Source organism: Haematobia irritans, chromosome 2 (genome assembly GCF_050003625.1).
Source record: "Haematobia irritans isolate KBUSLIRL chromosome 2, ASM5000362v1, whole genome shotgun sequence".
NCBI classification, from domain to species: domain Eukaryota; kingdom Metazoa; phylum Arthropoda; class Insecta; order Diptera; family Muscidae; genus Haematobia; species Haematobia irritans.
The window spans coordinates 23,150,792-23,176,797 of NC_134398.1; the positions used below are offsets into that span (position 1 = coordinate 23,150,792).

A 26,006-nucleotide genomic window follows, 5' to 3' on the forward strand; every position below is an offset into this window, starting at 1 on the left:
TATGCGACGCACTTTCCGCAACTCGTACAGCAATAGCGGTTGTTATATGTATTGCGGGAGATGTCGGGCACAGCATCCAGCCACATATTCAGCATGACTATACTCCTGCGGCGATGTTAGACCTGAGCAGTTCGGGAAGTGCATCCACTCCAGGCACTTGTTACACCGAAATCGAATGGTGGCGAATCTGATTTCGGTAGACTGAAATAGACCATGAACCGGTGCTTTCCTTTTTTCCGGCTCGGGCCAGAAGGAAACTGAGAAGGACTCTTTCTTATAGATTTAAATTGCATTACTATTCCCTGAACGTCTCAAAATTACATGGAGAAACAGACCAAGTACTTTCAGTTCATAATTTTAATGCTTGTATCAAAGATATTATTAAAAAATATATTAATTCTATCTATTAGCTAGTAAGAAACATATATGAATTTATCAAATTAGTCTTAGTTAAGCTACGTTTACAATCAAACTTAGAAGTCTGCAATTATTTTTTATTACTAGACTTTGTTGGTGTTCTCTCCTCCGTGTCAGTAAGACTAGCAGTCTCAGCTTCATGGATATCTGGTTGGGGTTTAACCTGTGATTTTTCCTGTAAAGAAATTACATGTTAAAAACAAAAAAGCAAATTAGATATATCAACCGCAAAATTTTATACCCACCTTAATTTTTTTCAATTTTGCCTTTTGCTCCTTTCGATCCAAAAGTTTTCGTGCTACTCTTAAGGCTGAAAATGCCACACCTATGGCCACTAGCATCCATATTACCACCGATCGTGAATCAAATTTATCCAGTTTGATTTTAGGCCAGACAAGGGGTGGTGGAGATGGTTGATTTTCCATAGAGGGAGAAACCTATTTCCAAAAAATTAAAACCAAATCTCTCATAAATATTTAAATTCTGCAGAAATTTCTTTACTTACTCCATTGATTTCCCAATCAACTCTCTGCTGCCATAGATTTCCAGTATCCAAAATAATAATACTCCTCTTCCTGTCCTCATCATAACAATCAACACCACTGGTATCCAATAAAGTCAAACTCCATTGTGTGTGAACGGCATAAGTCCGTCCAAAATGTATGGTCTTCGGCATGCGAAGCATTTCACTTACCAGCCATTTACAACTCCACCAATTACCAGCTAAATAGACTTCACCAAAATTTAAGAGAGCCGTTACATTGACAACCCGAAAATGATTGGCACTTAAATCCAATCGAAGATCTTGATGTAATGGAATATCGGAAAGCATTTCAATAAATTCATCATTGGCCAATTGATTATGGGATACATCCAAATTGTGAAGGAATGAGAGGCTATTGAAAAGTGTAGCATTCACATCGTTCAATAAGTTGTGCGATAAATTTATGTACTGCAATTGGTGAGTATTGTTGAATATATCATGAGGCAGTACAGAGAGTTGATTATAACTCATTTCCAAGTACTCTAGGCTATTAAGATCCTTAAAGGCTTGCGATGGGATATGATGGAGTTGATTAGAGCTGATATTAAGACGCTGGAAAGAAAGAGCGGAATCAGATATTTCATTATATTCTGCTTAAGAAATTCCTCGATTTTTTAGATGTTCTTATAAAAATTTTGTGTGCGCATAATGTCGGAGGTGAATTTTACAGTGTGGCTAATATGTATTGCAACCAATTTCAGTTTGCTATAATTTCTAAACTGCTCTTTTGACAACTGCCAGAATTTTTCCAGTGATAGTTCATTTATTAACTACAAGATTACCAAAGCATTTTGATCAATATCTTTCAGAAATAAAGAGGTTCTTGTTAAAGTCCTTCAGCATTTAAATACGAATAAATCTAAACTTTCCATAGATATAAAATTTTGACAACACTTTCTATAGAACTAATATTTTGTCAAAATTTTCTATAGAAATAAAATGTAAACAAAATTTTCAATAGAAATAAAATTTAAGCAAAATTTTGTACATAAATTCAATTTGGACATCATTTTCTACAGAAATAAAATTTGGACAAAATTTTCTACAGAAATAAAATTATGCAAAATTTTCTATAGAAATAAAATTCTGATAAATTTTTCTATAAAGATAAAATGTTGACAAAATTTTTTATAGATATAAAATTTGGACAAAATTTCCTATAGAAATAAAAGTTGGACCAGATTTTCTATAGAAATAAAATTTGGACAAAATTTTCTACAGAAATAAAATTATGCAAAATTTTCTATAGAAATAAAATTCTGATAAATTTTCCTATAAAGATAAAATGATGACAAAATTTTTTATAGATATAAAATTTGGACAAAATTTCCTATATAAATAAAAGTTGGACCAGATTTTCTATAGAAATAAAATTTGGACAAAATTTTCTATAGATATAAATTTTGAACAAAATTTTCTATAGAAATAAAATTTGGACAAAATTTTCTATAGAAATAAAATTTCGACAAAATTTTCTATACAAGTAACATGTTGACAACATTTTCTATATGAATAAAATTTGGCCAAAATTTCCCATAGAAATAAAATTTTGACAAGATTTTCTTTAGAAAAAAAATTTGGACAAAATTTTCTTTAGAAATAAAATTTGGACAAAATTTTCTAAAGAAATAAAATTCTGACAAAACTTTCTCTAGGAATAAAATGTTGACAACATTTTCTAAAGAAATAAAATTTTTACAAAATTTTCCAAAGAAATAAATTTTTGGCAAAATTTTGACTAGGAATAAAATGTTGACAAAACTTTCTCTAGGAATATAAAGCTGACAAAACTTTCTCTAGGAATAAAATTTTGACAAAATTTTCTATAGAAATAAAATTTTGGAAAATTTTTCTATAGAAATAAAATTTTGAGAAAATTTTCGATAGAAATAAAATTTTGGCAAAATTTTCTATAGAAATAAATTTTTGACAAAATTTTCTATAGAAATAAAATGTTGACAAAATTTTCTATTGAAACAAAATTTGGACAAAGTTTTCTAAAGAAATAAATTTCTGAAAAATGTTTCTATAGAAATGAAATTTTAACAAAATTTTCTATACAAATAAAATTTTAACAACATTTTCTATAGAAATAAAATTTTTACCAAATTTTCTATAGAAATAAAATTTTGACAAAATTTTCTATAGAAATAAAATTTTGACAAAATTTTCTATAGAAATAAAATTTTGACAAAATTTTCTATAGAAATAAAATTTTGACAACATTTTCTAAAGAAATAAAATTTTTACAAAATTTTTCAAGCAAATAAAATTTTTACAAAATTTTCCAAAGAAACAAAATTTTGATAAAATTTTCTATAGGAATAAAATGCTGACAAAACTTTCTCTAGGAATAAAATTTTGACGAAATTTTCTATAGAAATAACATTTTGGAAAATTTTTCTAAAGAAATAAAATTTTGGCATAACTTTCTCTAGGAATAAATTTTTGACAAAATTTTGTATAAAAATAAAATTTTGAGAAAATTTTCTATAGAAATAAGATATTGACAAAACTTTCTATAGAAATAAATTTTTGACACAATTTTCTGTAGAAATAAAATTTTGACAACATTTTCTATAGAAATAAAATTTGGACAAAATTTTCTTTAGAAATAAAATTTGGACAAAATTTTCTAAAGAAATAAAATTTTGACAAAATTTTCTATAGAAATAAAATTTGAAAAAAAATCTATAGAAATAAAATTTGACAAAATTTTCTATAGAAATAACATTTTTCAAAATTTTGGAAAATTTTTCAAAAGAAATAAAATGTTGGCATAACTTTCTCTAGGACTAAATTTTGGAAAATTTTTCAAAAGAAATAAAATGTTGGCATAACTTTCTCTAGGACTAAATTTTTGGCAAAACTTTCTCTTAGAATAAATTTTTGACAAAATTTTATATAGAAATAAAATTTTGAGAAAATTTTCTATAGAAATAAAATTTTGAAAAAATTCTCTATAGAAATAAAATTTTGGCAAAATTTTCGATACAAGTAAAATTTTGACAACATTTTCTATATGAATAAAATTTGGCCAAAATTTCCCATAGAAATAAAATTTTGACAAGATTTTCTTTAGAAAAAAAATTTGGACAAAATTTTCTTTAGAAATAAAATTTGGACAAAATTTTCTAAAGAAATAAAATTCTGACAAAATTTTCTCTAGGAATAAAATGTTGACAACATTTTCTAAAGAAATAAAATTTTTACAAAATTTTTCAAACAAATAAAATTTTTACAAAATTTTCCAAAGAAATAAAATTTTGATAAAATTTTCTATAGAAATAAAATGCTGACAAAACTTTCTCTAGGAATAAAATTTTGACGAAATTTTCTATAGAAATAACATTTTGGAAAATTTTTCTAAAGAAATAAAATTTTGGCATAACTTTCTCTAGGAATAAATTTTTGACAAAATTTTGTATAAAAATAAAATTTTGAAAAAATTTTCTATAGAAATAAGATATTGACAAAACTTTCTATAGAAATAAATTTTTGGCACAATTTTCTGTAGAAATAAAATTTTGAAAACATTTTCTATAGAAATAAAATTTGGACAAAATTTTCTTTAGAAATAAAATTTGGATAAAATTTTCTAAAGAAATAAAATGTTGACAAAATTTTCTATAGAAATAAAATTTGAAAAAAAAAATCTATAGAAATAAAATTTGACAAAATTTTCTATAGAAATAACATTTTTCAAAATTTTTCAAAAGAAATAAAATGTTGGCATAACTTTCTCTAGGACTAAATTTTTGGCAAAACTTTCTCTTAGAATAAATTTTTGACAAAATTTTATATAGAAATAAAATTTTGAGAAAATTTTCTGTAGAAATAAAATTTTGAAAAAATTCTCTATAGAAATAAAATTTTGGCAAAATTTTCTGTAGAAATAAAATTTTGAGAAAATGTTCTATAGAAATAAAATTTTGAGGACATTTTCTATAGAAATAAAATGTTGAGAAAATTTTCTATACAAGTAAAATTTTGACAACATTTTCTATATGAATAAAATTTGGCCAAAATTTCCCATAGAAATAAAATTTTGACAAGATTTTCTTTAGAAAAAAAAATTGGACAAAATTTTCTTTAGAAATAAAATTTGGACAAAATTTTCTAAAGAAATAAAATTCTGACAAAATTTTCTCTAGGAATAAAATGTTGACAACATTTTCTAAAGAAATAAAATTTTTACAAAATTTTCCAAAGAAATAAAATGTTGGCAAAATTTTTACTAGGAATAAAATGTCGACAAAACTTTCTCTAGGAATATAATGCTGACAAAACTTTCTCTAGGAATAAAATTTTGACAAAATTTTCTATAGAAATAAAATTTTGGAAAATTTTTCTATAGAAATAAAATTTTGAGAAAATTTTCTATAGAAATAAAATTTTGGCAAAATTTTCTATAGAACTAAAGTTTTGACAAAATTTTCTATAGAAATAAAATGTTGACAAACTTTTCTATTGAAACAAAATTTGGACAAAGTTTTCTAAAGAAATAAATTTCTGAAAAATGTTTCTATAGAAATGAAATTTTAACAAAATTTTCTATACAAATAAAATTTTAACAACATTTTCTATAGAAATAAAATTTTTACCAAATTTTCTATAGAAATAAAATTTTGACAAAATTTTCTATAGAAATAAAATTTTGACAAAATTTTCTATAGAAATAAAATTTTGACAACATTTTCTAAAGAAATAAAATTTTTACAAAATTTTTCAAACAAATCAAATTTTTACAAAATTTTCCAAAGAAATAAAATTTTGATAAAATTTTCTATAGGAATAAAATGCTAACAAAACTTTCTCTAGGAATAAAATTTTGACGAAATTTTCTATAGAAATAACATTATGGAAAATTTTTCTAAAGAAATAAAATTTTGGCATAACTTTCTCTAGGAATAAATTTTTGACAAAATTTTGTATAAAAATAAAATTTTGAGAAAATTTTCTATAGAAATAAGATATTGACAAAACTTTCTATAGAAATAAATTTTTGACACAATTTTCTGTAGAAATAAAATTTTGAAAACATTTGCTATAGAAATAAAATTTGGACAAAATTTTCTTTAGAAATAAAATTTGGACAAAATTTTCTAAAGAAATAAAATTTTGACAAAATTTTCTATAGAAATAAAATTTGAAAAAAAAATCTATAGAAATAAAATTTGACAAAATTTTCTATAGAAATAACATTTTTCAAAATTTTGGAAAATTTTTCAAAAGAAATAAAATGTTGGCATAACTTTCTTTAGGACTAAATTTTTGGCAAAACTTTCTCTTAGAATAAATTTTTGACAAAATTTTATATAGAAATAAAATTTTGAGAAAATTTTCTATAGAAATAAAATTTTGAAAAAATTCTCTATAGAAATAAAATTTTGGCAAAATTTTCTGTAGAAATAAAATTTTGAGAAAATGTTCTATAGAAATAAAATTTTGAGAACATTTTCTATAGAAATAAAATGTTGAGAAAATTTTCTATAGAAATAAAATTTTGCCAAATTTTTCTAAAGAAATAAATTTTGGCCAAATTTCTTATAGAAATAAAAGTTGGACAAGATTTTATATAGAAAACAAAATTTTCTATAGAAATAAAATTTGGACAAACTTTTCGAAAAAATAATATGTTGGCAAAACTTTCTTTAGGTTAGGTTAGGTTAGGTTAGGTGGCAGCCCGATGTATCAGGCTCACTTAGACTATTCAGTCCATTGTGATACCACATTGGTGAACTTCTCTCTTATCACTGAGTGCTGCCCGATTCCATGTTAAGCTCAATGACAAGGGACCTCCTTTTTATCGCCGAGTCCGAACGGCGTTCCACATTGCAGTGAAACCACTTTGAGAAGTTTTGAAACCCTCAGAAATGTCACCAGCATTACTGAGGTGGGATAATCCACTTTTATTTCAACTTTCTTTAGAAATAAAATTTTGGCAAAAATTCTCAATAGAAATAAAATTTTGACAAAACACAGGTGAGTCACTTTCACGCTCTTGTGGACCGACGAAACGGCCGATGGTTGATCGCCGCTTGTATTCATCGCTCGTTGGGTCAGACCACTTCAACCAAGAGTGCATTTAATAGGAGATTCCTCAATACAGTTCTATCGCAAAATAGCCACCAAAATCTCGGGATGTCAATCCATTGGACGTTTGAGCTTGGGTCATTTTGGATAGTAAATTTGGCAGTAAAAGAATACCAAAGTGTCGTCATCTCAAGACAGCAGAACAGAGCCACTTTCGTGAGCCGCCAACGATAGTCGATTGTCGCTCCGCGCTAGCATTCATTGATCGTAAGGCCGAAATAAAAGCCGAATGTTATCGGGATAATGTCCTAAAGTCCTGGGCAGACAAACAATTCAACCGTAGACCTTGGACCTTCCAGCCAAACTCAGCACGCCTCATCCAAGTATGGCCTAAAAAGGAGGTTCCTCGCTTCATATCTACAGAAAACTGATCACAAAAAATCTCCGGCTCTCAATCCGTTGAACTTTTGCGCTGGGAGCATTTTGGAGAGTAAAATTGGTACTAAAAAATACAACACTGCCGCTTTCGTACGCCGCCAATGGTAATGGTGTGGGCCGTCGTACCGGCCAAAGGTAGCTCCCCGCTAGTATTTATCGACCATGGGATCAGATTAAATGCCGAATATTATCGAGAAATGCAGAAAGCATAGAAGCTCTGGACATGCCAACATTTCGGCTGCAGACCATGGACATTCCAACAGGAGTCCACCATTCCAACAGCACAATCACACACGTCAACTAAGAATGACTTAAATGTACATAAGATTGGTCGCTTCATTTCTATATAGCAAAAAAAATTAGCACTTGCCTTTGTTGCATTACATATCAGCTACCCTGTATATATTTTTATTTTTTGTATATTGGAAAACCCGAACATAGCACCCACCTCAATATTTTCAGATTTTTCCCAAAATTTGTAATAGCGACATTATGGTAGGAATAAAATTGCAATCCTGTCAGAGTCTTACCTCTAAAGCTTCGAGACCTTGAAATACTGTCTCATTGATTTCATCCAATTGATTATGCGATAAATCCAAATTGACCAATTCATAATCCTTGGAAAATGTCAGACCCTCCAAAGAGTCCAATAAATTGAACGATAAATTTAAATGTTGTAAACGTGTCAAACTCTTAACTCGTAGAAAATCCAAATTCTTCAATTGATTACCCTCCAAACGTAGAGTACGCAAATGCGAATTCGTATCAAAGGATCCCTCTTCAATATCCTTAATGTCATTGAAATGCAAAGCCAGATAGGAGAGACGATGCATACCATGAAAATTACGATTATCCAAGGCTATCAAACGATTGCGACCCAAATTCAGATATTTCAAATGGGGCATCCAACGGAAAATACCATCATCAATATCCTCCAAAAGATTTCCGGCTAAATGTAAACGTTGCAAATTCGGATAACGATAGAAACTCTTTAGAGTCAATTCCCGTATGGCATTACGTTTCAGGTCCAAACTAATGAGAGATGTCATTTGTTCATTGGACCATGATTTCACTTCGGTGATGTTGTTATGGGCCAACGACAAGGAGCGTAATTGTTTCAAGCCATGAAAAGCAAAATCTTCCAAATCGGTTAGTTGACTATCAATAATCTCCAGATGGGTTAATGAAGAGAATCGTATAAAGAAGGCATTCTCAAGCGATGGTACATAGCAATTGTGTATATTTAACTCTGTTATAACACTGAAATCTGGAAACTCTAGTAATTTATCCTTGTTACAGTTATGCAGGAGTATACTGTCACCTCTTGTTGTTCTTTGAATGCTATTGCCAGATGTTAGCACTCGTTCTTGCAAGATGGTCAATGTCAGGATGAAGGTGAAATAGTATTGCAAATACATTATTATTGTTTTTCTCTTTGACTTCACCGGAAAACGTTTGATTTACTTTATTTTAGTTTGAGTTTGAGTTTTCGTTTTTTTCCTTTTTTGTTATCGGTTCCAGAACACTTTATTTGGAGTGGAGTTTCCGTTTTTAGGGAGTTTTCATTTTGTCCTTTCACCTTTGCTAATAGGATTTATGGAACTAAGCATTTGTTTGCTCTAGCTGCTACTCCATTTACCTGAAAATGAAACAGTGGGAAAAACTATAAAAATTAATTCGAAAAGAGTAGGAAAGCGGGAAGTAAAATTGAAGCCATGTTCATCCAGTCCAATCTTACAAATCCTCCTGTAGAAATTGAACTATGTATGGCTAAATTAAACACCAAGTGGCACAATGGTAACTATGTCGAGCCTCACTGCAGTTGGTCCTACATACCGGGGTCGACACAAGAAACCCAAATTTGTCCAAGGACTGCAACCTCCCCACGCGAATATGTAGGAAATATGTAGGAAAACCCATACCCTTCCCCATCCCAAATCCCAAGCCCATCCCCATCGTTTTTTCCTTCCTAGGCAGAATCTGTCGGTAAGACTTTGAAAGCAATCCAGGACCAGTGAAGAACGTTACTCTGTGATGTGCAGCAAATCAGGAGGGTACCAACGGAAAGAAGCAAGCCCATTCGGTTTGATTTTAGGAAAGATACTCAGTCAATAAACCACTTGATCGGCGGAATAAGGGAATAACGACATTGAGGGCGCCACACATGGCTTCGATTCCGGAAGCTATAGATTACTACCAGTGCAGCGTTGTGCTAGGGGGAAGACCACTAGCTGTTAGCGACGATGATAGACGGCTTCCCACAGAGACCAGGTCGGTGCTATCTCAGCTAATATCGGGTATCTTCAAGTACTTGAGCAGTTACCTCTCCCTTCTTAACCCGGCAATTGAAGATGTTTGCAAGGACTGCAAAAACCCAATCTACCAAACAGTCAAAAATCTACCTTTTTTGGTAGGGGCCACCGTGGTGCAATGGTTAGCATCCCCGCCTTGCATACACAAGGTCATGGTTTCGATTCCTGCTTCGACCTAACACCAAAAAGTTTTTCAGCGGTGGATTATCAGTAATGCCGGTAACATTTCTGAGTGTTTCAAAGCTTCTCTAAATGGTTTCACTGCAATGTGGAACGCCGTTCGGACTCGGCTATAAAAAGGAGGTCCCTTGTCATTGAGCTTAACATGGAATCGGGCAGCACTCAGTGATAAGAGAGAAGTTCACCAACGTGGTACCACAATGGACTGAATAGTCTAAGTGAGCCTGATACTTCGGGCTGCCACCTAACCTAACCTACCCTATCCCACTGTCAAATCCCAATACCATCCCTTTTTATTCCCTATGCAGAGTCTGCCGATTAGTCTGCTCAGAATCATTCCCCATTGTGTCGGCGACATTGAGTGCGATACAGGACCAGTGAAATACGAATGTAGAGTTGGTTTGCGAGGAATCACGAGCGGAGGTTACTCTGTGATGTGCAGCAAATGTCACAACTTGCGTTGCTTTGGGAAAAAAATTGGAGACTACACTCCTCTTTGAGTCTACACTGAATGTTTCCCAAAGGTGCCACCCCACCTACAGTCACAACAGAGAGACCCAGCTTTTACAGGGGATCTGTTAGCCTAGTCAAAGCAATTCAATGCAATGCAATTCCGTCTGCAAGACCTTAAATCACCTGAAGTGCTGAGAGCTCAGGAATTATGAATTCCAATATACCCCTAATTTCGTTGGAACCTGCTGACGAAAAACTCAACAGTTATCCTCATCCATGAACAATAAAGTAGATACCGTAGCAATAGTTGACGTTTTTTCATCAGCAGATACTACAGTCCAGCCAAGACGACCGGGTCTGTTTCAACCTGAAGGAATCAGATAAGTGGTCTCAAGATTCATGAGTGGACCTCTAATGGGCTGACAAAGAAGGCTCATGAAACTTCATACAAAAGAAGGTTCTCCTTGTACCTTTCCGGTAGACTGAAACTTTCAGTAGGAATGGTCATACCGGCTACGAAACGCCGGTACACACAAAAAAATGTTTTTCTGATTCAATCACGAAATTAATTGATCCAATTAATTTTTTAATTGAAATGTCTTCAATCACAGAATTGATAGTATCAATTAAAAAATTAATTGATCCAATTAAATATTTAATTGATACTATTAATTTGTGTGATTGATTTTTATTTCAATTAAAAAATTTGTTGAATCAATTAAATTTTTAATTGAATATTTTTTAAAACTCAATTAAGATTTTAATTGGAAAAATTGTCGTGAAATTTTTTTCTGTGTATGGGAATGACCTTCATTGTACATGATTCTTTCAGGTACAGACCAATGTATGATCTCTCCTGATTCGGTCTACCAGGCAGGATGTAGGCCAATACAGAGTCATTACCTCAGTAGTGAGCAAATTATCATGTTAAGTGACCTGAATAAGCATAATGACATTTGGTACTTGGTGGTTGAATGTGAAGCTGGGGGAGAATATATTGCGGATCAGGTCTGACCTCTTGGCGCAGACAACGTGACATGTAGACATAGTCATGAACTCCAAACACCTCCCGGTCAAGGTAAAAATTGACCTTGGAACAAACAGCTTCATCACTGAGAAGTTAATGTCTAGGAACTTCGTTAAGGCTAAGTAGGAGCTATTTACTTCGCTAATGATATACGGGAATCAATTGCCCCATTGTCAACGTCAGAGCCGGCTGGAGAGAAAGTATTTAGGGCGTGTAAAAAAGCATACCAACTGATCGGATCCTGACCTCCGCCCCAATTTCCCTACGGAGGCATCAAGATTGGTAGATGTGAGGAACGAGATTCGGAAAGAGAACTCAGCTAATCCCCAAAGACCGAGTCTAGCTAAGATGATCGACCAGCTTGTTGCGACTCATAAGCAAGAAAAGTGGAGCAAGCAACTGGAGGATTTCAATCTTGGATCCGGAGGGTTTCAATCTTGGACGGAGGCATCAAGGTTGCCAGATGTTAGGAACGCGGTTCGGAAAGAGAACTCAGCTAATCGCAGGAGCCCGAGTCTTTGTGAGGTGATCGTCCAACTAGTTGCGACTCATAAGCGAGAAAAGTGGATTTCAGTCTTGGATCCAAAAGGCTGTTGTCAACGATTCGGGACTTTTTGAGTCCCAAACGAAAGGAAAAGTCTGAATTTCGGAGATGATACCTAATGCCTTCAACTTGTCGAGCACTCCTAGGACGGTCTGCAGGTTCAAACAGAAGCCAAAGCTGGGTTTTCCGGGCAATAAGACCAAACAGCCTTCTAAGGTCATCAGCCAGGACAGTTTCATCGCAATCGGCCCAGATGGTTTGGCTAGAGGATTTTGAAACACATTGGAGAGAATGATGCTCGGTTTGTGGTCCTTATCTTTAATGCAGCACCGTCAGAGTACCATATATCAGGAATGTGGAAAGGTGTTCCGGTTTTAAAAACAAACAAAAAATACACTTTGAGACAAGTATGGGTCGGTTACACTTGCATTCCCCTTATTCAAAGACTGTGGAAGATAATCTTAAGCGATAATTGGCTAACTATATGGTTGGTTTGCAGTCCTCTGAGAATTTAGAAAACATCTTCGCCCAGGAGGAATGTACAGCACTTAGGGACTTTTTTTTCGACAGGAAGCTGAAACTTTTTGACCCGAAATTGACACCAACCATTTTCATGTCGTGGACCGAAGAGTTAAATCAAGAGTTCGATATACACCATCGTGACCAAAGTGTTCCCACGAGCAAGAACTCCATGGTTGTTGGCGTTCCGTTCCACTTTGGCAAACACGGGTAAATGGTTGCTTAGACGGTTGGCAGTAGAAAAAAACTCTTGAGGTATTAGCTAGTAGCACTTGGAGAAATATAAGGAAATGATTCAAAAGACTTACATCATCAGATCAAGTATTTATCGAATTACCCTCGAAATTAAACTCTTTCTAAAGTGGAATGCGCCAATCACATATGAAAACAAATGTCCAAATAATTTTGGGCACTATCTTAACACTCCAATGTCATCATGCATTATCATAAGTCCACCCTTTACCATTTAGAATTAATATTACAATTATTTTCCAATTAGCACGATATCATTGCTCATCTCTGTTCAAATCTATGGCCCACCGTATTTTCTGTTATCTTACAAATTAGTTGAAACTCCACTTTTTTTATTGTCTCTGCAGTAGTTTAATCGCTATGTTGGCTTGTGAAGTTTTCCAGCATGCAGTTACGTATGATACGACCACCTCGATTGAACGGAGAATGCCTCTTGCATGTCTAACACCGTGGTTGCTGCCTTTCCTGTACTTGGATCGTTGTGTTTGGTTACCTGTCAAGATAATTCCAACAATGTTTACAATTGAATAATATTTAAAATAAATGGTCCGTTGGTTGGATGGTTGGAAGCTGCTTTGTTACCGCATCTCTCTGTGCTTCCTCGTTTAGAGCGGATTCCATATCTAGACGACATTGGGTGTAAAATGCCGCATGAATGGTTGGGAATAATGGCTGTTTTCTTTTGGCAAACACACAGTTTTATCATCCACACTTACCGGTAGGGAGAGAATATCTTTCGGATCTATGTGAAATGCTTTCGTAAATGACACAGGTGAATGATGATGGTAGTGGTCTCTTGTTAAACAAAAGTTCATTGGCCAAGGTTAAAGAAGGAATTATTTTTATTCAATATTACAGAGAACCAATTTTGAGGTTAGTCGGTGGTCCATTCGTATTTAGTGATATTAAATTGATAAATATTGTATTTGTTTGTTTTCATTAAAATGTATTTATACGAACGAAATATTTGTAAATTTTCGTTCTTCTCCGATTTACGTGTTATTTTCCGGGTCTAAACAGGGAGATCATCCGCTAATGAGATATATATGCATTCTTATTGCTTGGCGTCGACTTCGATTTTTCTTGGCCTTGAAGTGGCGAAAGCTACATGAAACGCGACTACGACAAGGAAACTGCCTCACAGAGGGGTTATACCGCCTTTACTTTGGCTAATCATAGTAGATGAGATTCTGACTGTTCTGCACAACAAAGGGATAAAAATAGTGGCGTATGCGGATGATATTGTTATAATGGCATCTGGCAAATTTGTGAACACAATCTCGGATATAATGAGTGAGGCCTTACAAATTGTATCCGCTTGGACAAGGAGATTTAGATTAGGTGTTAACCCAAGGAAAATGAGGCTAGTGCTCTTCTCTAGGGGGAGAAAAACAAACGGATATAAGGACCCACAATTTCAAGGAACATAATTCTCAAAATTTAGGAGTTGTCCTACACTGTAGTCTAAACTGGCTAGAGAATACAGTTGTTGCGTGCCAAAAGTTTGTTGGGGAACGTAGGAGAATGAAGCTTTCCCTCTTCCACAGGTAGTTTATAGCAGTTATAAAACCCGTAACTACCTATGGATGACTCGTCTGGTGGACAATTACCAACCATCAGAATCATATACTAAAGTTCAACGGAATAAACAGGACGGTCCTTATTTATATGACTGGTGCAATGAGGACAACGGCCACCGCAGCTCTAGACGTACTGAAGAGAGAGTCTTCCCACTTAATCTGAATATCAAGAAAACAGCGGAGGTGATACTCATGAGGCTGAAGAGCCTGGACTCGCTCGGAAACGAGGAATGTAGACACATGGAACTCGTTGCTTCAGAGCAAGATATTACGACAGACTTTATGGCGACTAAGCATGTACCAGTTGAAATCGATTATACCAAATATAGAGGAGTGGAAAGAAGAACGCATACATTTTGGAGACCTGAATATTTATAGGGATTGTTCGAAAATGGTGGAAGGCGCTGACAGTGGTATTTAATGCGAAGATTTGGGGATTATGAATTCATATAAAATGGATGGTGGATGCAATATCTTCAGCCGGAGGTATTTGCCATTGCGAAAGTTGCAGAACTACCGTTGATGAGGCCGATATACAGGAACGATATCAGCTTCTCCATCGACAGTCAGGCAGCAATAAAGGCCCTAGGAAATCCGAACATAACATCGAAGGTAGTCCACCGCTGTCGTAGAGAGCTTAGAACTCTCACTGAACAGCATAATATCACTCTGTGCTGGGTACCTGGACATTATGCGTGACGAATAACATCGTTACAGATATTTTCCCCCCGCAATCTTTATCTACTTACAGATTAAGTTTCAAATACAATGATTTATGGAAGGGACGTTAGGCTTCCTCTGCGAGCAAACCGAACTATTATGGGACTACAAGAGACGTAAGAACTCTGATTTTATGATGGCGACACATAGAGATGATTTGAGACTAATAATAGGCATCATAACAGGACTTAACACACTTGAAAACACATGCTAAGGATTGGCTTAATAACTGACGATATTTATAGATGGTGCCTGGACCCGGAGGCAACAGGAGACTCCTACCATTTTCTATGTCAGTGTCCAGCATTATTCTTTAGAAGAAGCAAGGTACTGGGCTCCGTTTTCTTTCAGGATATAAAGGATGTACGAAATCAGAAGGATTTACATACCTTCATCAAGGCCTCGGGATCGAAGACCTAGAAAGCTCTTTTTTGGAACTCGTCTGGAAAATCGAATACATTTGATGAAGAGGAGAGAAAACAACTATGAGGAAACACAATAGATCAACATGGACTAAGTGGGAACCAACCCCTTTGGCTTCATCCTCTATAACCTAACCTAACCTAACCTATATCACCGGATGGTAGCTGTACTCTGGGTTACAGTCCACATATCGAATTACTGTTGGTCGGACATAAGCGATTGGTGCTAGGAAACTTCAATGCCCACTATCTCCTGGACAGAGCAGATTAATGACTATACATGTTGCACGTTGAACGAAGAGACCCCACGAGAATTATGGTTGATTGCATCAGTTCGCGAGACATATCTTTAGGTCTGATAAATGACGTATGCTAGCAAGCCATAATTTCACTTAGATCAGACCACCTTCCCATAAATCTCTACATTGGCCGACCATCCGATTTTGTAACCTCTGATTGCCGCACGTTTATCTGTCAAAAGAAACCCAACTACCCGGGTTAGGCCAAACATCCCTGCAGAAGCGGCTTGCTTTACGGATAAGCGCTCCCTAATTTTACTATCAACAGGCCTTCCCATGATTCTTTCCATTTACCGACCCTCCGATATCATAAGTTCGGAACGCTGGAAAGGAAGCCCAACTTACAATCAGAAGCGGTGGCCATGTGCTAAGAAATAGCAGACATCCCCATAATTCTCTCCGTTGAGCGACCCTCCACTTCAATAACCTATGGACATCGTACAATTATCAGTCCAAAGAAATCCAACCACCTAGGTGAGACCCAACTTCCCAGCAGAAGCTGTTGGACTTGAAGACGAGTGCCGACGTGCTAAGTCTGCAGGTCCTAGCATCATGGAGCTGAATCGACGAGCACAAGAGGAACACATGAGCATTATAACCCAGACACAGGGAACCACCGTGGTGCAATTATTAGCATGCCCGCCTTGCATACACAAGGTCGTGGGTTTGATTCCTGCTTCGACCGGACACCAAAAAGTGTTTCGGCGGTGGATTATCCCACCTTAGTAATGCTGGTGACATGTCTGAGTGTTTCAAAGTTTCTCTAAATGGTTTCACTGCAATGTGGAACGCCGCTCGGACTCGTCTATAAAAAGGAGGTCCCTTTTCATTGAGCTTAACATGGAATCGGGCAGCACTCAGTGATAAGAGAGAAGTTTACCAATGTGGTATGACAATGGACTGAATAGTCTAAGTGAGCCTTATACATCGGGCTGCCACCTAAACTAACCTAAGTCAGACACAGGTAAGTTGTGGTCTATAGTAAAAGCCCTCTCGAATCCCGCTAAAAGGAATGATGGAATCTCGAGGCATTCGCAGTGGGGTATATAGTGATATGCAGTGGCGCATATCACTATATACCCCAGCCGAAGTTACCAATGGCATCACTAGGGAAAATTGTTTTAAATATCCTGAGTCCAAACGAAATTTCAATGCTTCAACATGAAGCATCTGGGAATGCTGGGATTTGGGTACTTGACCAGACTCTTCAATTTTTCCTTGGAATTATGGGTAGGGTGATTCCCTTACTGAAGCCAGACAGAGGCTCAAGCAAGGGTGAATCGTACAGACTGATCTCTTCTCTCGCCAGTGGCCCAGAAACTTGATTTTCCAACTGCCAACGAACAAAATAGATTCCGTAAAGTTCACAGCATGACAACAGATTGACATGGCTTCACAGCGTATATAAAGAGAGGATGCAACCAGTCCAAGGCGTGTCACAAGATGCCCGCGTGTTTTGGGTTCTTATTAGAAATTCTATGCTTATTCCTTAAGAAATCATTTTCAATCATTGCTAAATCCAATATGCAGATTTTTCCACAGTCATTACACACTCATTATGAGAATTTATAGCCAGTTGGATAAAGATTTCACGTTCACAGAGATCATGGACATCCTCAGGATAGGATTGGTTTCCCTATGAAGTTTTCATAAACGCCGTTAATTATTTTTTTATAAATTATATGGCATCGTTGTACACAAATTTTAAACATCTGTGATGACTCTTTCCGTGGTGTAGTTCCTTGAGTTGATAATCTATTGGATAGAGATTTCACACTCACAGAGAAATTCTATGCTCATTCCTTAAGAAGTCATTTTTGATCGTTAAATCCGATGTGTGACTTTGCCCACATTCATTACGCATCCATTATAAGAGCTGATGGTCTCTTGGATAGAGATACTAAAAGAGATCAAGGACCTCTGATCATTGTAGAAGTTTTATGCCAGCGTTTTACACAAATTTTAAAGGGTTGTGATGACTTTCCGTACTGGAGTAAATTTGAGTTGATAGAGTCTTGTATAGGAATTTCACACTCCTAGAGATCAAGGACCTCTTCAGAAAACTTAGCGCAAATAAAACTCTGGAGAGGATCGGATTCTCTGTGACTTCTTCATGAACGTTTCCTTAGAAGTCATTTTTGGTCGTTGCTAAATCCGATGTGTAACTTTTCCCACATTCATTATAAGAGCTTATAGTCTCTTGGATAGAGATTTCATACTAACAGTGATCAAGGATGTTGTCAGAAAGCTTAGCGCAAATAAAGCTCCTGGAGAGAATCGGAGTCCCTTGGCAATTCAATGCCATCGTTTTATAAAAAATTTTAAACGGCTATGATGATTACGACACGTTCCGTGCTAGAGTAATTTTCCCAATACATACAAAATCATGTCATCAAGGTTATAACATCTCGGATGGCCACCATTTAATGTTTATACCCTCCACCATAGGATGGGGGTATATTAACTTTGTCATTCCGTTTGTAACACATCGAAATATTGCTCTAAGACCCCATAAAGTATATATATTCTGGGTAGTGGTGAAATGCTGAGTCGACTTGAGCATGTCCGTCCGTCGGTCCGTTCGTCTGTTGAAATCACGCTAACTTCCGAACGAAACAAGCTATCGACTTGAAACTTGGCACAAGTAGTTGTTATTGATGTAGGTCGGATGGTATTGCAAATGGGCCATATAGGTCCACTTTTACGTATAGCCCCCATATAAACGGCCCCCTAATTTGGCTTGCGATTGCTCTAAGAGAATCAAATTTCATCCGATCCGGCTGAAATTTGGTACATGGTGTTAGTATATGGTCTCTAACAACCAAACAAAAATTGGTTCATATCGGTCTACTTTTACGTATAGCCCCCATATAAACCGACTCCCAAATTTGGCTTGCGATTGCTCTAAAAGAAGCAAATTCCATCCGATCAGGCTGAAATTTGGTACATGGTGTTAGTATGTGGTCTCTAACAACCATGCAAAAATTGGTCCACATCGGTCCATAATTATATATAGCCCCCATATAAACCGATCCCCCGATTTGACCTCCGGAGCTTCTTAGAGGAGCAAAATTCGTCCGATCCGGTTGAAATTTGGTACGTGGTGTTATTATGTGGTCTCTAGCAACCATGCAAGAATTGGTCCATATCGGTCCATAATTATATATAGCCCCCATATAAGCCGATCCCCAGATTTGACCTCCGGAGCCTCTTAGAGGAGCAAAATTCGTCCGATCCGGTTGAAATTTGGAACATGGTGTTAGAATGTGGACTCTAACAAACACGCAAGAATTGGTCGATATCGGTCCATAATTATATATAGCCCCCATATAAACCGTTCCCCAGATTTGATCTCCGGAGCCTCTTGGAGGAGCAAAATTCATCCGAACCGGTTGAAATTTGCAACGTGGTGTTAGTATAAGGCCGCTAATAACCATGCCAAAATTGGTCCATATCGATCTATAGTTATATATAGCCGATCCCCAATCACACAAAAATTGGTCCATATCGGTTCATAATCATGGTTGCCACTCGAGTCAAAAATAATCTACCAAAATTTTATTTTTTAGAAAACATTGTCAAAATGTTATTTCTATAGAAAATTTTGTCAAAATTTTATTTCTATAGAAAACATTGTCAAAATGTTATTTCTATAGAAAATTTTGTCAAAATTTTTTTTCTATAGAAAATTTTTTCCAAATTTTATTTCTATAGAAAATTTTGTCAAAATTTTACTTCTATAGAAAATGTTGTCAAAATTTTATTTGTATAGAAAATTTTGCAAAATTTTATTTCTATAGAAAATTTTATCAAAATTTTATTTCTATAGAAAATTTATTTCTATAGAATTTTTTTCCAAATTTTACTTCTATAGAAAATGTTGTCAAAATTTTATTTTGTCAAAATTTTATTTCTATAGAAACTTTAAACTTAATTATATACGTATTTAATCGGCCTTTTCTAGTTTAATATATACCACGTATGGACTATGTGGTATATATTACGGTATTAGGAAGTTTTAAGATACCTTGCCATCGGCTTCAGTAGAAGTTTCTACGCAATCCATGGTGGAGGGTACATAAGCTTCGGCCTGGCCGAACTTACGGCCGTATAATCATACTCCTTTCCCTTTCGAATATAATCGTGACCAGAAGAAAAAGTCATTTTTAATGAAATAACTCTCAAACTGCAATGTCGTAGACTCATTTTTCTTCTCAGAATTTTTTATGATGATTGGGGGTTATAAGAGTTTGGTCCTGGTTGAATTTGGCGTTTTTACTTTTTTTTTAATTTATTTTGTAATTTTTTTCTTATAATTCTTCTAAAAAAATAAAACCTTTTTAAGCACATTACAATTCAACGTATTTAACCAATGTAATTGAATTTATTCATTAACATCAATATCTATTATTTTATTAATATATTTAAAATTATTTTATTTAATTAAAAAAAAAAAAAGTATTTTTTATTTTTGTAAAACCTCATAAACTGTATTAATTCGATTCTATTACGCGGCCCGTTCAATGAAAACTAAAGCATTTTAATTGCAAATCAGTTTATCTTAATGACGACTGACTCTACTCTATAGTCAAGATAACAAAAAACAAGCAGAGATAAGTTAAGATGAGAGATGTTAAATATTTTATATCAATTAACACATGCTTTAAATTATGCCAAAAAAAAAACAAAAACAAATGGCAGATGTTAAAATGATTCTATAGCAAAATTGTTAACAATAATTGTAAATATAAACAAAATTGCTTGCATCTTCTCTACGTTTGAGATAAAAGATATCCCATTATTTAAGATAAATTAGATATGAGATGAACCTTTTTCAAAGCACCATCATAGGATAGGGGAGTTATACTAACACGGTCGTTCAGTTTGTAACGCATGGAAATATTGATCTGAAACCGCATATGTATACATTCTTGCCCGTGGTGGTGAAATTCTGAGTCGTTCTTGTCATTTCATCCTCTTTTAAAATCACGTAAAATCAATATATGAGCAGTATAGCTGATATGTCTTGCAATAAATTTCAGGTAGCTATTGCATTCAGAAATAAAGTTATTCGTAATGCAATTCAAGCGTGACAGTGTGATTGTTTTGCATTTTACAGAAAAATCGCAAGTGACTAATATTAAGCCCTCCAGGATTAAGTAAATGTGAATAAAACTTTCTAAGATACCGTGATACTGGCAACGGCAACCACCAAACACCAAAAATGATCCGAAAAGTGAAGGCCAGATTTGATCACAGAGCAAGGAAACTTGCTCGAAGCTGCACATGTCGCGAATACTACCACCAAAATTGTCCAAGAAAATTTTACCAAAAAACTACCAAACAAGTATATACGGCCGTAAGTTCGGCCAGGCTGAATCTTATGTACCCTCCACCATGGATTGCGTAGAAACTTCTACGAAAGACTGTCATCCACTACCATAATTATGGACTGATATGGACCAATTCTTCCATGGTTGTTAGAGACCATATACTAATATCACGTACCAAATTTCAACCTAATTGGATGAATTTTGCTCTTCCAAGGGGCTCCGGAGGTCAAATCTGGGCATCGGTTTATATGGGGCTATATATAATTATGGACCGATACGGACCAATTCCTGCAATTAGATTGGATGAATTTTACTTCTCCAAACGGCACCGGAGATCAAATGTGGGGTTCGCTTTATGTGGGGGCTATATATGATTATGGACGATATGGACCAATTCCTGCACGATTGTCAGAGATCATACACTAAAATCATGTACCAAATTTCAGCCGGATCGGTTGCATTTTGCTCTTCCACGAGGCTCCGGATGTCAAATCTGGGGACCAGTTTATATGGGGACTATATATAATTATTGACCGATTTCGACCAATTTTTGCATGGGTGTTTGACGCTATATATTAACACAACGTACCAAATTTCAACTGAATCACATGAATTTTGGTCTTCTAAGAGGATCCGGAGGTCAAATCTGGGGATCGGTTTATATGGGGGCTATATATAATTATGGACCGATATGGATCAATTTCTGCATGGTTGTTAGAGACAGTATACTAACACCACGTACCAAGTTTCAACCGAATCGGATGAATTTTGCTCTTCCACGAGGTTCCTGAGGTCAAATCTGGGGATCGGTTTATATGGGGGCTATATATAGTTATGGACCGATATGGAATAATTTTTGCACGGTTGTTAGAGACTATATACTAAAACCATGTACCAAATTTCAGCCGGATCGGTTAAATTTTGCTCTTCCACGAGGCTCCGGAGATTAAATTTGGGGATCGGTTTATATGGGGGCTATATATAGTTATAGACCGATATGGACCAATTTTTGCATGGTTGTTAGAGACCATATGCTACCACCATGTACCAAATTTCAGCCGGATCGGATGAAATTTGCTTCTCTTAGAGGCTCCGCAAGCCAAATCTGGGGATCGGTTTATATGGGGGCTATATATAATTATGGATCGATGTGGACCAATTTTTGCATAGTTGTTAGAGACCATATACTAACACCATGTACCAAATTTCAGCCGGATCGGATGAAATTTGCTTTTCTTAGAGGGTGTGCAAGCCAAATTTGAGGATCCTTTTATATGGGGGCTATACGTAAAAGAGGACCGATATGGCCCATTTGCAATACCATCCGACCTACATCAATAACAACTACTTGTACCAAGTTTCAAGTCGACATCTTGTTTCGACTTGAAACAATATATATACTTTATAGGGTCTTAGAGCAATATTTCGATGTGTTACAAACGGAATGACAAAGTTAATATACCCCCCTTCCTATGGTGGAGGGTACAATAAAAAAGATCTTATTTTGCACTGTTTTAACAAGAGGAATGTTGAGATCTTTGTGAATGTTGTTGTTGTTGACAAACCAGGGAGAGCCAGTAATAAGCCTCAAAGTTTTTGATTGGTATCTTTGAAGAATTTCTATGTTGGAATTGCTGGCAGTACCCCATAATTGAATTCCGTAGGTCCATATTGGTTTTAAAATTGTTTTATAGAGCAGAACTTTGTTATTTAAACTTAGTGTAGATCTCTGACCTAACAACCAATGCATTCTTTTTGTTTTAATGTTTAGATGCTGCCTTTTCATTCGAATGTGCTCATTCCAAGTTAGTCTTTTATCCAAGTGAAGTCCAAGATATTTTACAGAGTATGCTGACTCTATTACTGTTCCATTGAATACAGGACGAAATTAAAAAGTTTAGTAGTAATTATCTGAATAGATTAAGTTATCACTCTAATGTATTAGCAATTAATTTGTTAGATGATACCGATGAAGTAAGAAGACTAAAAAGGCGACATGTTCTTGATCTCCCTTTTATTTAAGTAAAGCTTAACTATCAATGTCATGTAAATATTAGATATTTTAAAGAATATATTGTTAGGTTCAATGGAGCCTAAACAATTCAGTTTAAGATATGTAACAAAAAATTTGCTTAATGTTTTGTAGAAAAATAGATTGCAAATAAACAGAATTATTAAAAAAAAAAAAAAAAATTTTGCACTGTTTGATCAAATTTGCGCGGTTATTATGAAAAAAGGTTTCTTGGGTGTTATTATTTTATTTTAATATTGACTTCAAACATACGTTAGTCAATATTTTATTTTGTTTAAATTTTATTGCTATAGAAAACTTTTTCAAAATTTTATTTCTACAGAAAATTTTGTAAAAATTTTATCGCTATAGAAAATTTAGTCAAAATTTTATTTCTATAGAAAATTTTGTCAAAATTTTATTTCTATAGAAAATTTTGTCAAAATTTTATCCCTATAGAAAATTTTGTCAAAATTTTATCTCTATAGAAAATTTTGTCAAAATTTTATCCCTATAGAAAATTTTATCAATTATTTATCTCTATAGAAAATTTAGTCAAAATTTTATATCTATAGAAAATTTAGTGAAAATGTTATCTCTATAGAAAATTTTGTCAATTTTCTATAGAGATAAATCTATAGAAAATTTTGTCAATTATTTATCTCTACAGAATATTTAGTCAAAATTTTATCTCTATAGAAAATTTAGTCAACATTTTATCTCTATAGAATATTTTGTCAAAATTTTATCTCCATAGAAAATTTTGTCAAAATTTTATCTCTATAGAAAATTTTGTCAAAATTTTATCTCTATAGAAAATTTTGTCAAAATTTTATATCTATAGAAAATTTTGTCAAAATTTTATCTCTATAGAAAATTTTGTCCAAATTTTATCCCTATAGAATATTTTGTCAAAATTTTATATCTATAGAAAATGTTGTCAAAATTTTATCTATATAGAAAATTTTGTCAAAAATGTATCTCTATAGAAAATGTTGTCAAAATTTTATCTCTATAGAAAATTTTGTCAAAATTTTATCCCTATAGAATATTTTGTCAAAATTTTATATCTATAGAAAATTTTGTCAAAATTGTATCTCTATAGAAAATTTTGTCAAAATTGTATCTCTATAGAAAATGTTGTCAAAATTTTATCTCTATAGAAAATTTTGTCAAAATTTTATCTCAATAGAAAATTTTGTCAAAATTTTATCTCTATAGAAAATTTTTTCTATAGAAAATTTTGTCAAAATTTTATCTCTATAGAAAATTTTGTAAAAATTTTATCTCCATAGAAAATTTTGTAAAAATTTTATCTCCATAGAAAATTTTGTCAAAATTTTATATCTATAGAAAATTTTGTCAAAATTTTATCTCTATAGAAAATTTTGTAAAAATTTTATCTCTATAGAAAATTTTAAAAAAATTGCTTTCCTATAGAAAATTTTTTCAACATTTTATCTCTATCGAAAATTTTGTCAACATTTTATCTATCGAAAATTTTGTCATCTATCTATAGAATGTTTTATTGAAATTTTATTTTGTCATTTCTATAGAAAAATTTGTCAAAATTGTATATCTAGGGGAAATTTCTGAATTACCTCTTGTTGGAGAGGAAAATCTGCCAAACCATCTGCCAAATCCTACCGATTTATAAAACAGTAAAAAAATATACCATTCTTTTGTAGAATTTTACCAATTGTGGCAACCGTGGATACAATATATATTCAAAATTGAACTTGGAATAAAGCCATTGAAGTCCCAAAACCGTCAGGATCTCATCGATGTACAAAAAATTGGACCGGCAATAGCCAAGTTGCTTACCTTGCACGAAAGTGGCCAGTTGTCGAATCTGGTTTTATACCATAAGAAGCTATTTCAAATTGAGCAGTTTGTGTACGAGTTTACTTGCCAAAGAGGTCAGTTGAAAATGTATACCTCCGATTAATCACCAGAATAAATGCCGAATATTATCGGTACAATGTCATAAAAACAACATTGAAGCTGTGGAGAGACAATTACTTCGGCCGCAGACCATGGACATTCCAATAGAACTCAGAATCATAACACTCAGCACATGTCACCCACGAACGGCTTAAAAGATCGGTTCATCCAATCCATTGCACTGGGTGCATAAGATTCGACCAAGCTGTCATTTTTCGGCCGCATGTACTTCTCAGGCATTAAAGAAACAACTTGATCAAGTGGTCATCAGATATGCGCCATAAATTCATTAAAATATACCTTAAAACAAAAAATAACCGTGATTGTAAGAACGCAGGCACATGAACAAACACACGTGTCTCTCAATAATGTTGTATTTATTGTGATAATTTTTATACCCTCCACCATAGGATGGGAGTCTTTCGTCATTTGTAATTTTTTATATAAATAAAATATTGAAAAAATTGTACATATGAATAAAATTTTGGCAAAATTTTCTATAAAAATAAAATTTAGACAAAATTTTTTATAGAAATAAAAGTTTTACAAAAGTTTCTATAGAAATAAAATTTTGACAAAATTTTCTATAGAAATACAATTTTTACAAAATTTTCTATACAACTAAAATTTTGACCAAATTTTCTATCGAAATGAAGTTTTGACAAAATTTTCTATCGAAATGAAGTTTTGACAAAATTGTTTATAGAAATAAAATTTTGACTAGAATTTTGATAGAAATAAAATTTTAATCAAATTTCCTATACAAATAAAATTTTGATATAAATTTCTTAAAAATAAAATTTTGACACAATTTTCTATAGAAATAAAATTTTGACAAAATTTTCTATAGAAATAAAATTTTGACAAAATTTTCTATACAAATAAATTTTTGACAAAATCTTCAATAGAAATATTTTGGCAAAATTTTCTATAGAAATAAAATTTTGACAAAATTTTCTATAGAAATAAAATTTT

General features: G+C 33.6%; 1 protein-coding gene across 4 annotated transcripts; it reads right to left on the reverse strand.

Annotated features, from left to right (window-relative positions):
- Window positions 1–339: 339 nt before the first annotated feature.
- Window positions 340–20,259, reverse strand: LOC142223692 (uncharacterized). 4 transcript variants are annotated; one of them, XM_075293548.1, is made up of 5 exons: window positions 20,224–20,259; window positions 7,966–9,074; window positions 923–1,513; window positions 663–854; window positions 340–592 (listed from the first exon to the last, which is right to left on the reverse strand). In XM_075293548.1, exons 2-5 carry the CDS (start codon window positions 8,851–8,853, stop codon window positions 488–490), a joined length of 1,776 nt encoding a protein of 591 aa, XP_075149663.1. In that variant the 5' UTR covers window positions 8,854–9,074; window positions 20,224–20,259; the 3' UTR covers window positions 340–487. The 4 variants fall into 4 exon arrangements, with proteins under 4 accessions (XP_075149663.1, XP_075149662.1, XP_075149665.1 ...); XM_075293547.1 differs by lacking the exon at window positions 20,224–20,259 and adding an exon at window positions 20,080–20,213; XM_075293550.1 differs by lacking the exon at window positions 20,224–20,259 and adding an exon at window positions 20,097–20,206.
- Window positions 20,260–26,006: the final 5,747 nt, after the last annotated feature.

Excerpts from the sequence above, each read along its gene's own strand:
- LOC142223692 (XM_075293548.1), bottom strand. The coding sequence starts at position 8,853 with ATGTATTTGCAATACTATTTCACCTTCATCCTGACATTGACCATCTTG. Across the intron at positions 1,514-7,965 it reads AAGGTCTCGAAGCTTTAGAG|CGTCTTAATATCAGCTCTAA; the intron begins GTAAGACTCTGA and ends CTTTCTTTCCAG. Across the intron at positions 593-662 it reads CAAAATTGAAAAAAATTAAG|GAAAAATCACAGGTTAAACC; the intron begins GTGGGTATAAAA and ends ATTTCTTTACAG.